At 36.4% G+C, this 14914-nt stretch overlaps 1 protein-coding gene across 6 annotated transcripts in view; it reads left to right on the top strand.

Moving 5' to 3' along the window:
• KMT2C (lysine methyltransferase 2C) overlaps positions 1-14914 on the top strand; it is a 301574-nt gene that overhangs the window by 261741 nt on the left and 24919 nt on the right. For all 6 annotated transcript variants that reach the window (XM_063606427.1, XM_034965307.3, XM_034965305.3 and 3 more), the window contains 5 exons: positions 807-918; positions 3708-3786; positions 5805-5868; positions 7677-7909; positions 10939-12648. In XM_063606427.1, the coding sequence (XP_063462497.1) occupies positions 807-918; positions 3708-3786; positions 5805-5868; positions 7677-7909; positions 10939-12648 (2198 nt within the window). The remainder of the gene's footprint in view (positions 1-806; positions 919-3707; positions 3787-5804; positions 5869-7676; positions 7910-10938; positions 12649-14914) is intronic.

Below are 14914 nucleotides of genomic sequence, written 5' to 3'. Positions count from 1 at the left end.
GAAACTAATTGTCTTCTTAGTTCCTACATTCCAACCATTGTTGCCATATGTTTTCAGTCATGGAAGGATGAATTTAAGAAAATTATGATGGAAATAAAGCTTCTTACTGTCCTTTTGTGTATGACAAATGCTTGGCGATTTTTTGCTATATAAACCTCTTTAACTTGTTTCTAATGGTTTACTGATTCTAAAAACAACAAAAGCAATGCAGTCAAAATGCCTCAGTGCCTCTAAGAATAAGAATTAGCAATCAAAGGGCACATGTCTAAGCAGTGTGCCTTATTCTAAATAATAAAACTGACATTCCATTTTATATATCCCCAATTTCATCATTTTGCTCCCTTTTTTTCATTTAGATGCAAATAGGTTTTTTCTTAGTAGCTTCTTATTGAGAGGGTATACCCTTAAGAAATTGGTGCATTTTTCTTTTAAGAGTGATAACTAATTTAGTAGAATTCCTTAGTATTGCAAATTCTTATTTGTGATGTTATATTTACTAAAGAAGCCATTCTGATTAGCATTGCAAAAGTTTGGATGAAAGGAAATTAATTGCATTGCTTTAGATTATTGCTTATAATCTCCCTTAAACTTGACTTTTTGTTTTAATTCCTGCAGGACTAAGGTATTAAAGCATGATTCAGTTAAGGACTACTGAGATGTGATTAAACCCAGGATAAGGTTGCCATCTCAGAAATCTGTAATGATTATTAAATAATAAAGTTTAAGAGCTTGTAATATTTGAATTACTTCTTAGTGTACGTTGAACTAATTACTATGAAATAAGTAACTTTATATTTCTTTTCTAGATTTTGATGCAATTACAGATCCTATAATGAAAGCCAAAATGGTGGCCCTTAAAGGCATAAATAAAGTGATGGCACAAAACAATCTGGGCATGCCACCAATGGTGATGAGCAGGTAGGTGGAGTGGCTGCTTGTTTCTACTGGGCATCTAGACATTCATGAAATCATTACTAGTTTTTAGAAAAAACATACAGAAAATGGAAAGCTCTTGTCTAGGAATGAACAACACTATTTAAGTTGTCATGGCATCAGCTCGATATGATCAGATATAAAATGCTATACCAGTTTAAGAAATTAGTGTAAGAACCAGTTTAAGAGCATTAGTCTCAAGGATGGTAAATGTAAAACATCTTTAAAAGATTTGGAAGATTGGATTTCCTGATTACTCAAGTCAAAGTATTTAGGTCTGTGCTCTTTTAAATACCTTTAGAATTGTTGATGTTATCAAAGATTTTTTTCAGTTAAGACACTGAGTGATTAAAGCAATTATAAATTCAGTTCTAAAATAAAATGTTCCCAAACCGGTTTTGAATCAGAAAAAGAAAGTTACAAGGAATAGATAAGAGGACAGTTGGAAGTTGGAGTTACAGAGTTTGTCTTTTCTCTCTTAGGAGAAAAACAAATTATGCATTAAAGAAGATAGTAGGGGTTATTTCAATATCTGAATTTTTGAAATTATGCCCTCTAAGGGTTGTTAACCACATGGCACTGTTTCTTAAATTTTGATCATGGACCACCATGAGAATTATGGGGTAATTTTTTTAAAAATGCAGATTATTTTGCTCTACTGCAGACCTACTAAATAAGAATATCTGGAGATGGTTGCCTGTGTGTCTGTATTTTTAGCAAGCGTCATGAATGAGTCTTACGTGTATTACTATATGAGAACCTCTGTCAATAAAGTAAGCATAGAGCCTCAATTTAGTCGAATTATCTTGTTGAAAAACTTTTATATAAAAAATGTGGATGATTATAGAATTGAATATAAAATTTGCACGAATTTAAGATGTATATATTTCAAAGAAATTTGAATTCTTAAGGGTATAATTCTTTTCAATTGTTGAGATACTTTGGACATGGTTAAGAAGCATTTTTGAGATCAAAGTAGAGATAGTGGTTTCCAATGATTTTCATTATTGAGCAATATTTATTAACACTATTTCTGTATCATAGAGATTCCTAACTGTTTTATGTCTTGAATATTTTTGGATTCCAGTGAAGCCTTTGAAAATCTCAGAATGTTTTATATGCAGAAAATTTAAGACATAGCATTACAAAGGAAATGATTATACTTGAAATATAGTTATTAAAATATAATTAAATTTATGGTATATATGCTCCTTAAAGTATTAACAAATTTAGCAATAAACCATAATTTGAAGGTAATGATGAACATAACTAATCTATTAGGTGCCTGCAACACTCGATAGGAAAATAATCTGTCTTCTATTGGTGATAGTCGTGGTACTTGCTAATAATATTGTAGTTTCTATGCATATTCAAAACAAGGAAATGCTGAGTTTTATTTACTACTTAGTTTTGTTTTGGTTTTTGTTTCTGAGACGGAGTTTCGCTGTTGTTGCCCAGGATAGAGTGCAATGGCTCACTGCAGCCTTCACCTCCAAGGTTCAAGCGATTCTCCTGCATCAGCCTCTGGAGTAGCTCGGATCACAGGCACGTGCCACCATGCGCAGCTAATTTTTGTATTTTTGGTAGAGACAGGGTTTCACCATGTTGGTCAGGCTGGTCTTGAACTCCTGACCTCAGGTGATCCACCTGCCTCCGCCTCCCAAAGTGCTGGAATTACAGGCATGAGCCACTGCACCCGACCAGCACTTAGTTTTAAATATGGACCTCAGAATTTGAGGCCTTTCAGCATCTGATGCTCTTTTAGCATCATGCATCTGCCGGTTAGATACATTAGTCATGTATCAGGTATATGGCTTAGTATTCTACTGACTGCTTTTTAGAAATGGAAGTGATAGTCCCTTCTTAGAGTAGTGTGACATGTTGAGTTAGGATGATAGACCATGTGTGATATTCAGATTAGAAGATCATTTAGACCAGACCTGTAGCAGTGGGTAGGGTGACAGATCAATGAAAAACCTGAGTAAAAAATTTAAAAACATATTCTATATCCTAATAGTACTTAAATAGTAATATACAGCTTTTGGAATACATTTTTAAAATTGTATGTATATCTTGATACGTTAAAGCATTTGATAATGCCAGAGGAAATACTTTCATGTAAGCAGTAATGCTTCTGTGAAGTTTTTATAGTTTTAATTAGAATGAGTAACATTTCTCTAAACACGTTTAACCATGCAGACTGATCTTGGTCAGTCGTCCATTTTTGATTTGCTTTAACATTAGATATAGAAATGTATGAAAATGTATGAAAATTCTTAAATTGGGAAATGTCTTTTGTTTTAGAATATAAAATAACTAGGCTCTCAATTAGTTTTTAACACAGACTGGAATGAGAAAACATTTCCTTAGAGTTTGTTATAAAACTAAATCAACTTATTTTTATTCTGAAGTCTTGAATTCATTTTATCGTAAGGTGGAGTGAGGCACATAATAGAGTAAAACCTCTAGAGTCAGCCTAGCTGGCTTCTTATTGCAGCCCTACTAGTCCTTGTGGGGAAGGTTTACGGAATATCTCTGAATCTTACTTTCATCATAAGTAACATGAGGGTGCTAAGAGCACACTTCATCGAATTACAGTGAGGATCACATCTGCCCAGTACATGAAAGGTAGGGCTTTAGTGTTTTGATGAAGAAGAAATTGCCACTGTTCTTCTCTGGAAGAGAAAACTGTTAAGCACCTAATACAGTTTTTAATTAATATTAATAATTTCTAAACGCTCATCATTTGATACTTGTGTACCCGGTTTTGACAGGTTCCCTTTTATGGGCCAGGCGGTAACTGGAACACAGAACAGTGAAGGACAGAACCTTGGACCACAGGCCATTCCTCAGGTAACACTGCCTGTAATGAGTCCCTCTAGAATGCACGCTTTTCTGTTTCCCAGCAAACTCATGCTTTAGAGTAAGGCCCCTGCTAGAGAGTAGTACTAGGTTTGTGCAGAAGTAAATGCGGATTTCACCATACGCCATTTGCCAGTGGCAAAAACCGCAATTACTTTTTCACCAACCTAAATAGTAGCCTTATTATCAGCACAGCCAAAAGTAACCAAAAAGACATTTTACTGCTTTTTAAACAAAAGACAAATTAAGGTTTAAAAAGTTGGCTGTGATTTCTGAAAAGGATTTATATACTTACGGGTAAAAAGTCACTTGATGGCAAAACCACACGCTCAGGACTTTTGGTTTTACTTTTATTTACTTATTTTTAACTCCAGAAGGACATTTTCATGTCCTGCATTTTAGAATTAAACCCATTATATTTAAAATGTAAAACTTCTATAAATACTAGAAAATGGCTGGGCACGGTGGCTCACGCCTCTAATCCCAGCACTTTGGGAGGCTGAGATGGGCAAATTATGAAGTCAGCAGTTTGAGACCAGCCTGACCAACATAGTGAAACCCCGTCTCTACAAAAAATACAAAAATTAGTCAGGCGTGGTGGCGCACACCTATAGTCCCAGCTACTTGGGAGACTGAGGCAGGAGAATCGCTTGAACCCGGGAGGCAGAGGTTGCAGTGAGCCGAGATCACGCCACTGCACTCCAGCTTGGGTGACAGAGCGAGACTTCGTCTCAAACAAACAAACACAGCAAGTAGAAAACAATATGCTATATTTGTTTTTTCCTTTTTTCTTCCCATCCTTGTTGAAAGATATGCTATATTCTTAATATAATATCAAGCAGTATCTGGGGAAGTAAAACTCATGCAGTATTTTTGTCAGTGATTTTTTTTTTTTATAAAGGGAGCTACCTACTATAATGTATGTCCTGTTTTCTTCCTTGCCCTGCCAGTTATGCTTTAGATTTATTATGCTGATAATTATATTCTTCTCATTATTAAAAGAGGAAACAGAAGCCATTTGATATAATGGGAAAAGCATAGCCTTTATAGCTGAGTTTTTTAAAGAAATTATAGTTCCACTATGAATTTACTGTGCAACTTTGGGCAAATTCTTTAGCCTCTTGTTTTTTAATATGTCAAATGTTAAACCAACTGCTTTGTAGTATTGTGAAGATTGCACATAATACATTCTGGCTGCTAGTATAAGTTTATAATTATTACCTTGTGTACAGCTCATGTTAAGGAGAACTTGTGACAACTGGATAAACATTTTTCAACATTAATTTGTTAGGTGATTATCAGGGACTTGTGAGATTAATAACTGCTTGTTCAGTCACCTGGAAGAAATAAGACTTTTAACTTGAAAATAAAACGAATTAAATACTTTTTATTTTTATTTTTTATTTTTTTGGGAACAGGATCCTGCTGTGTTGCCCAGGCTGGCCTCAAACACCTGGGCTCAAGCGATCCTACCACCTCAGCCTCCCAAGTAGCCGGGACTACAGGCGTGTGTAGAAAATAAGACTAATATTTTTATTAACGTATTTTTCTTTTATATTTGTGCATGTTAGAGACATTAGTTTTTGTTATAAATAACCATGCTGTGGAGTGGCATTTAGTCAATCTGGAACTTGTGTTTGATTGAAGAAGAAACCAGGTAAACTTCATCAAAAAGTGAGATTTTTTATATAGATCTCTTGCTTAGTATTAGCAGTAATTGATTTGCCCTGTATTATATTTCTGATGAATAATCCTTTACCTCAAGCATAATTGTTTTCAGCCAAAATCTAGACAGTATAGTAGTTCAGAGATAGTAATAAGAATTCAGAATTAGGTTGCCACCACTAAATTCATTCTACTTTTTATAAAAAAACCTTTAAAAGGTATCTTAGGAAATTAAAGGTTTTTTTCTTCCATTTCTTTTTTTCTTTCTTTCTTTCTTTTAAAGTTTTTTCCCCCCTTTAACTGAAATGTGGAATAAACATATTTGTAAATTTTACTTATTTTAGGATGGCAGTATAACACATCAGATTTCTAGGCCTAATCCTCCAAATTTTGGTCCAGGCTTTGTCAGTAAGTATAAATCTAATAAGTTAATGTTTTCTGGGGATTGCTTGTCTGCACTCTATGTGTGCTGTTCTAAACCTGAAGTGAGTGTAGGTACACCAGTTCAAGCCCAGGTGCCCTCCTGTCTTATTAAACATCACTGCCCTATTAGGCAACTCTTCTTCAAGGCGTGTGTTTTCATTGCTTTTTTCACTGTGCATGAAGAATTATAGTTACAGAAAAGTATTTTAATACAGAAAAACCATCTTCCCCATTCTCTTCAATATTGTTGCTGTTTTTGTATACAGATTGGGCACTTTACAGTCTATAGAATTAAACCACGTTTTGCTCTAAGAACTGTCTTCCTAAGTGACAAGGACACTAAATGGGAAAAACAAAGGGATTAAACTTAGCAGTAAGTTGGGTTAGCAGCATGGTGTAAAGGTCAGGTATGCAAGGTGCCCCTGAATCCTTTCTAGTTATTTGCAGGGGTCCCAAGGTGGTTCAGGATAGTGTTTAAGGTTCTCCCCAAACTGAACCTTTCTGAAATCTTCAGACTGTTTAGCTAACTTTTTTTTCACCATTATTTTTCATTTTGCTCACCTCTGCTCTCCTGGTTCCAGAAACCAGAAAGGCTTTCCTTGCGGTAGGTCTCATTCTACCAGAAGCAGAACTTCTGAAATCTTGTGAAAAAGCCTGTTCTTAAAAAATGCCCTTCAAATTTAGTAGACTAGATTTCAAGTTCATACATGTACTGGAACTTCTGGGTTTAGGAACAAACCCAAAGTCTGACCTTTTGAAATTCCCCCTACATTAATTGTTAACTATAATTTGAATACATATTTGCATTAAAAACAAGTAAAGAACTATACCAACTGGCTTTTTCTGGCTTTATTGTGCCCATTGGCTTTGGTTGGATTCTTAATGTATGACAATATTCTGTTATCATTGATGTTATTTTCAGCGAATGTCCTTCTTAGAAATGTATTTATTCATTTCTTTGTCTTGTAGTGAGTCAAAAAGGTATATTCAGAATTTCACTACATACGATGACTTTTTTTTTTCCCCTTGGACTGGGTATCAATGAAGTAAAGTGCCCTTAAAGAATAAAGAAGAGAATATTGGTACAAAATGAAGAGATATAGCCATTTGGGGAGAATTACTGGCAGTTGTAAAAGTAGAAAATGTTTTGCTTGGTTAACTATTCCCTCCCCTTATTTTAAAAAATATAAACTACAGAATAATAATTACCAATGTTTTCAACTTATGGATTTCCTTTATAAGTCATAGACTTTAAATTATTCCATTCTAAAACATTCTGGGTTCCTTTTCTCTCTGTTTAGGATATTTTTTCATTATTAAGAAATAGGAAAGAACTTATAAACTCAGGAAAATTAACATGGGAAGTGATTTCCTAGTCTATGCGCTAGACCTTAATGGGATATGTCTTTGTCTCTTCAAAATCTGTAAAATCGTATTCATAAAATGCATGTATACCTTAGTATGTAGTTTGGCTTGTGGGTTAGAGAATTTGTTTAGTAAAAAAAAAGAATTTCATTACATAAGTCTGCTTTTCCAAGATTGGATTTGTAATATTTATAAGTGCTAAGTTAACCAGTATCTCAAGAATGTGCATTCTCTGGCTTTCTCAATTAAATATTTTTCTAAAATCTGATATTTTATCATTACATAATGGTCTAATATTTAGTATTGTGTTTTCAAATTTCCTATTATGTGGTCATGGTGAAACTACTTCCTTACAAAATAGATTTGTGTAACTTATAATGTTGGACTCTTTAGAAAATTAACACAACTGAATTTTAATTTTTCCTCAGATGATTCACAGCGTAAGCAGTATGAAGAGTGGCTCCAGGAGACCCAACAGCTGCTTCAAATGCAGCAGAAGTATCTTGAAGAACAAATTGGTGCTCACAGAAAATCTAAGAAGGCCCTTTCAGCTAAACAACGTACTGCCAAGAAAGCTGGGCGTGAATTTCCAGAGGAAGATGCAGAACAACTCAAGCATGTTACTGAACAGCAAAGCATGGTTCAGAAACAGCTAGAACAGGTAATAAATAGGTTTGCAAAATAGAAACTACCAACAATTAATGAGTAGAATGTTTTGGTGTGTTGTTCATTAGTGACTTTGACTAGTGATTTTTTTTGACTAGTATTAAATGGCATTAAAAGTACATTGCCAAAAAGTGACAGCTCTGAGACCTCTTAGTAACTGCAGCCATAACAGCTCCAGTCTTTTACTTAAAAGTGATGGTCACAGCACATACTAAATAAATGACACAAAAGAGATTGAGTCTCATAATTTCGACTTCGAAGAACTATTTTCAACTTTGGTATAGTTGGAGACGTTATTTTTTTCTGCACTAAGAAATCACTGCAAAGACCATGTTTCTGTTATACATCATTGAGAGTATTCAACTTAACTGAGGACCGAGCTCATGGGGGAGATACTGGGTTTAGTTTGGAATAAGAATTGGGGGCCCAGGAAGTATTTTTGTTTACTTGGAGTTGATATTATTATTATTTCTTAACGTTTTGGTCTTAAAATACATTGGTATGTCTTATGTGAAGTACTGTTCCAGAAAAATGAAATCATTTTGCCATTATCTTCTATTATAAACCAGATGTTTATCAGAATATTTAAACTGAAAAATATGCTGGAAAAGAAGAAACATGTAAAAATTGTATTTAAAATAAAACAATAGTAGTGTACAAAATGGGTTCAGAGCCAACTCCTAGGTATATTTACCCAAGTAAATTAAAAACTTAAGGTTCAGGCCAGGCGTGGTGGTTCATACCTATAATTCCAGCACTTTGGGAGGCAGAGGTGGGTGGATCACTTGAGGTCAGGAGTTTGAGACCAGCCTGGCCAACATGGTGAAACCCCGTCTCTACTAAAAATACAAAAATTAGCTAAGTATGGTGGTGTGTGCCTGTAATCCCAGCTATTTGGGAGGCTGAGGCAGGAGAATCCCTGCACCAAGGAGTCAGAGGTTGTGGTGAGCCGAGCTTGCGCCACTGTACTCCAGCCTGGCGACAAAGTGAGACTCCATCTCAAAAAAAAAAAAAAAAAAAAAAAAAAAATGTGAGTGCTCTATAATGAACACTGTAGGAAGCACTTCCATTTACGTTGTCTTGTCTACATCTTTCTGAAGGAGTTAGTATTATCCCCATTTTACAAACTGATTCATTGTAAAGGTTATAAACACTGTGTACACGTGGCCAGGCACGGTGGCTCACGCCTGTAATCCCAGCACTTTGGGAAGCCGAGGCGGGCGGATCACCTGAGGCCAGGAGTTCGAGACCAGCCTGGCCAACGTGGCGAAACCCGTCTCTACTAAAAATACAAAAAGTTAGCCAGGCATGGTGGCAGGTGCCTGTAATCCCAGCTGCTTGGGAGGTTGAGGCAGGAGAATTGCTTGAATCCGGGAGGTGGAGGCTGCAGTGAGCTGAGATTGCACCATTGCACTCCAGCCTGGGCAACAAGAGCAAAACTCTTGTCTCAAAAACAAAACAAAACAAAAAAAATCCCAAAAAATACCCCCACTGTACATGTTTGCTTATAACTATTAGATTAGGGATTTGGACTCAAGTATCTTATCTTCAAACCACAGCTACCACAATAACGTACCAACAATAAGGTGATCATAATTCCAGTTGTTTAAAACTAGGATTATTCCAGAATGAAAGGTTTCTTTTCTCTTTAAATCTACTCTCTGGGTTCATGTTTACTGTAGGTTAATATTCTTGTAAAGATATGTTTAATAAAGTATATATATATTTTTAGCACTTTCATTGCCATCTGGCATATTTGTACAAGGTCTTTTGATGAGGGCCTAATTTTTGCATATCCATGGATCAAATCCTATTTAGAAGCTAATACTTGAAAAATGGGATACATCATCTATTACATAGTTGCCAAAGATCCAGTATAATCATATTAAGATAAGCAGTTGATGGTAATGTTTTAAAAAGTATTATAAGATATCATGGGAAAGACATGGATGACCACCTTATATATCCCATATACTGTTGTAGGTGCTTTCTGTACTTTCTTACTACTTCACCAACCAATGGTAATTTCTCAGTTCTAACCAGTAAACTGGCCAGGAAAAATAAGAAAATAGGAGTTACACAACCGTTGAAGAAGAGATGAAACACGATTATTTGCAGAAAATATTAGTCTACCTGGGGAACCCAAGAAAATACTTTGAAAAACTATTAGAACTCCTGAGTTTAGTATATTAATATTTATCTAAAAATTGAATGATGTTGAGAGATATACACATCCTTTTGCATTCCTTCTTTCCCTAGCTTGCTGAATGAGATGGTGAGGTTCTCCAGAACATAGTTTGCGTCTTGATTGATATCTGATCTGTAGTATTGAGCACATTGGGACACAAAGGTTTTTGGAATGAATTAATTAATTGATATTAGCCATTATATTAAGAGACTATTTACAGACTATTCAAAATACTTCCTCGGAGCTTGTATAGATTTCAGAAATTATAATCTGAGTGTTAGCCATTAAATTGAAAGTGTTCAACAAATTTAGTCTTTTTAATCTGGGCGGGGGGTGTGATATTCGTGCTGGTAATTCATCTTGTCTTAAAATGTTGTACAATTTATATATTTAAGAAATGAAATCTTAACATTTAAATGGTTCAAGTTTGAGTTAAGTCTGTTATTCTAACATTGTATATTGTAATTTCTAGGACATCAAAATTAGCTGCTTGTGTAACCTTTTTTATTGTATATTTTTTATGTATAGTATAAATAGTATATATGAGTTTCACCATAAGATTTTAATATTTTACTAAACCGTTTTTGATATTTCATATGTGAAGCACTTTTACAGATAACTTTATAAAAATCCTGTTGTTAAAGAGATTGACAGTTGTTAGTTAAGGCTTATCAATTCAATTTTTTTGTGACTTTTGCAGTTACCCAAGCAAAATATGTTTGCTTCTGCAGGGCCAAACTGCCCTCTGTGTAACCTCAACCACAGTCATCAGCCAGTGTTTTACTTCAGTACCTATGCTGTATAGAAATGAGTAATGATGCATTTTGTTATTCCAGATTCGTAAACAACAGAAAGAACATGCTGAATTGATTGAAGATTATCGGATCAAACAGCAGCAGCAATGTGCAATGGCCCCACCTACCATGATGCCCAGTGTCCAGCCCCAGCCACCCCTAATTCCAGGTGCCACTCCACCCACCATGAGCCAACCCGCCTTTCCCATGGTGCCACAGCAGCTTCAGCACCAGCAGCACACAACAGTTATTTCTGGCCATACTAGCCCTGTTAGAATGCCCAGTTTACCTGGATGGCAACCCAACAGTGCTCCTGCCCACCTGCCCCTCAATCCTCCTAGAATTCAGCCCCCAATTGCCCAATTACCAATAAAAACTTGTACACCAGCCCCAGGGACAGTCTCAAATGCAAATCCACAGAGTGGACCACCACCTCGGGTAGAATTTGATGACAACAATCCCTTTAGTGAAAGTTTTCAAGAACGGGAACGCAAGGAACGTTTACGAGAACAGCAAGAGAGACAACGGATCCAACTCATGCAGGAGGTAGATAGACAAAGAGCTTTGCAGCAGAGGATGGAAATGGAGCAGCATGGTATGGTGGGCTCTGAGATAAGTAGTAGTAGGACATCTGTGTCCCAGATTCCCTTCTACAGTTCCGACTTACCTTGTGATTTTATGCAACCTCTAGGACCCCTTCAGCAGTCTCCACAACACCAACAGCAAATGGGGCAGGTTTTACAGCAGCAGAATATACAACAAGGATCAATTAATTCACCCTCCACCCAAACTTTCATGCAGACTAATGAGCGAAGGCAGGTAGGCCCTCCTTCATTTGTTCCTGATTCACCATCAATCCCTGTTGGAAGCCCAAATTTTTCTTCTGTGAAGCAGGGACATGGAAATCTTTCTGGGACCAGCTTCCAGCAGTCCCCAGTGAGGCCTTCTTTTACACCTGCTTTACCAGCAGCACCTCCAGTAGCTAATAGCAGTCTCCCATGTGGCCAAGATTCTACTATGACCCATGGACACAGTTATCCGGGATCAACCCAATCGCTCATTCAGTTGTATTCTGATATAATCCCAGAGGAAAAAGGGAAAAAGAAAAGAACAAGAAAGAAGAAAAGAGATGATGATGCAGAATCCACCAAGGCTCCATCAACTCCCCATTCAGATATAACTGCCCCGCCGACTCCAGGCATCTCAGAAACTACCTCTACTCCTGCAGTGAGCACACCCAGTGAGCTTCCTCAACAAGCCGACCCAGAGTCGGTGGAACCAGTCGGCCCATCCACTCCCAATATGGCAGCAGGCCAGCTATGTACAGAATTAGAGAACAAACTGCCCAATAGTGATTTCTCACAAGCAACTCCAAATCAACAGGCGTATGCAAATTCAGAAGTAGATAAGCTCTCCATGGAAACCCCTGCCAAAACAGAAGAAATAAAACTGGAAAAGGCTGAGACAGAGTCCTGCCCAGGCCAAGAGGAGCCTAAATTGGAGGAACAGAATGGTAGTAAGGTAGAAGGAAACGCTGTAGCCTGTCCTGTCTCCTCAGCACAGAGTCCTCCCCATTCTGCTGGGGCCCCTGCTGCCAAAGGAGACTCAGGGAATGAACTTCTGAAACACTTGTTGAAAAATAAAAAGTCATCTTCTCTTTTGAATCAAAAACCTGAGGGCAGTATTTGTTCAGAAGATGACTGTACAAAGGATAATAAACTAGTTGAGAAGCAGAACCCAGCTGAAGGACTGGTAAGTGTAAATCATAAACACAACAACTTTTTTCTTTTGTTTTAAATTATACTTACAGCAGATTAGTACCAGCAACTATATTTCCACATTATTTTACAACCTTTTTATTCTAAAGGACCATTTTTTATTTTGTCATTTCTACCTCTCTGGAACCCATGTTTTTACTTATACCTAAACTATATTAAATAATAATTTGTTTACTATTTTTTAAAAAGCAAAGGCATGTATTGCATTTCATATATAACGTGATGTGTAGCAACTGGTTATTACCACATTGAGTTGATATGACTAAAGCAAAGTAAGTAAATGTCTATGTACTTTATTGTAAATAAGTGATTAATTTCCATTAACCTCTTTAAAATGTAGAGGATAGCCCATGCACCCCTATTAATACCCTTGGCACTCTTAGGGATACCACACTGGGAAGCTATTGTGTGGTTACAGTGTTGTATTGATACTTAATGTAATGTTACATGTAGATACTGTTTTGTAGTTTTCCATGTATCAATTTTCTATCAGTTTTAAGTTATTAACATTTAATTTGCTTTTTTTTTCATTTACATGAAGAGCTAACTTGTAAATATACCTTTACAAGAATCCATCCCCTTTATTTCAGTTAACTTCATTAAGATAGTTCCAAAACTGGAGTTTGAGTCATGGGAATTGGTCTGCTTAATAGCTCTTGCCTGTTTATCTTTCAGAAGGTGCAGTGCCATTACCAGTGCATTCATAAAGCTGTCCCTAGAGAGCTTCTCAAATTGGATTTCATTTTCATATTTTAATTAAGCGTTGAGTGGTATATTTAGTTGTCCAGTTTTTTCATTTTAAGATTGTTAATGAAGCTCATCTTTTTGCAAGTGTTGCTTTTTTTCTTGTCTTTGACCATTCAGTAGAGATTGAGTGTTGACTTGATAGATTTGTGTAATTTTTGTAAATTTTACTGGTTATGCTTTTACAGTTGTCACCAGTAAATATAGGCAACTCTCCAGCACAATCTCCATCCACTTTCTCCAAGACATCTTATACCCTGAGGAGTACTGAATAACTTGCAGCCTTCTGTCTTTTTACCCTTCTATGTATACCACATGCTGCTGCTTCTGCCTGTTCTGTTCTCCCTTCTTATATACGTCTGGACAATATATTTTTATCTTTTGAAATGCAGTTCTTGAGTCATCTTTTTCCAGATACCTTTCTCACCTCTCCCAATCTCAAATATGTGTTGATGCTCGTGTTCTCACATAGCGATTTCTGTTGTACCACTTAACATTATTTAAATAGCTCCTTGAAGGACGTAGACTACATTTTGAGCATGTTTATATTAAAATTTGTGGGTGTAAGACTGTTTAATGGCATGGGGAACAACCACGTCAAGTTTAAAAAGTAGCCCCTCCCCCCAAATTAAAGTGTGATTTAAATAAATATATAGTGATTTAAATATATATAAATATCTATATAAATATAAATATATAAATATAAATATATATATATATATAATTAATTTTTAGGTTCTTGCCACTCAGAGTGCAGTCCTTGGGGATCCGCAGCATCCACATCAGGTGGGAGCTTTGTAACACATGCAGAATCTCCCGCCACACACCTGCTTCTCAGAATGTAGACTTAACAAGATCCCCAGGTGATTCCTGTGCATCTGAAGGGGGAGAAGTACTGCTCTAGGCAGGTGATTCTCAAAACTAAAGTGTGAGGAGCACCAGGAGGGCTTGTTAAACCAAGATTGCTGGGCACCAGCCCCAGTATTTCTGATTCTGTAGGTCTGGGTGGGACCAGATAATCTGCATCTCTAAACCAGTTCTAGATGCTGCTGCCGCCCTGGAGACTCCCCTTGGGAGCCACAGAACTATCCTGGAGATGAGCAGTCTAAGCCTGCTTTCGCCTCCCTCCATGAGCTAAGAATGGCTTTTACATTTTTAAATGGTTGAAAAAAAATGTAAGGAAGAGTAGTATTTTGTGACACATAAAAATTATACAAAATTCAAATTTGTCCGTGAATTTTAAAAGTTTTATTTGAACGCAGCCAAGCTCATTGATTTATGAATTGTTTATGGCTGCTTTTGAAGTACAAGGGCAGAGTTGAGTAATTATGCCAGGGGCTGTATGGCCTACAGAGGCTTACAATATTTATCATCTGGCTCTTTACATAAAAATGTTGCCATCCATGCGCTAAACTATTCAGAATATAACTGGAAACTAATTTTCAGAACCGTCAAAGATTCAATGCAGAATTCATTACAGTAAGTTCAGCTACTAT

The sequence above is a fragment of the Pan paniscus genome, chromosome 6, assembly GCF_029289425.2.
Source record: "Pan paniscus chromosome 6, NHGRI_mPanPan1-v2.0_pri, whole genome shotgun sequence".
Lineage (NCBI taxonomy): Eukaryota > Metazoa > Chordata > Mammalia > Primates > Hominidae > Pan > Pan paniscus.
The sequence above is the reverse complement of the archived record's forward strand: the minus strand, read 5'-3'. Positions and strand labels throughout refer to the sequence as shown.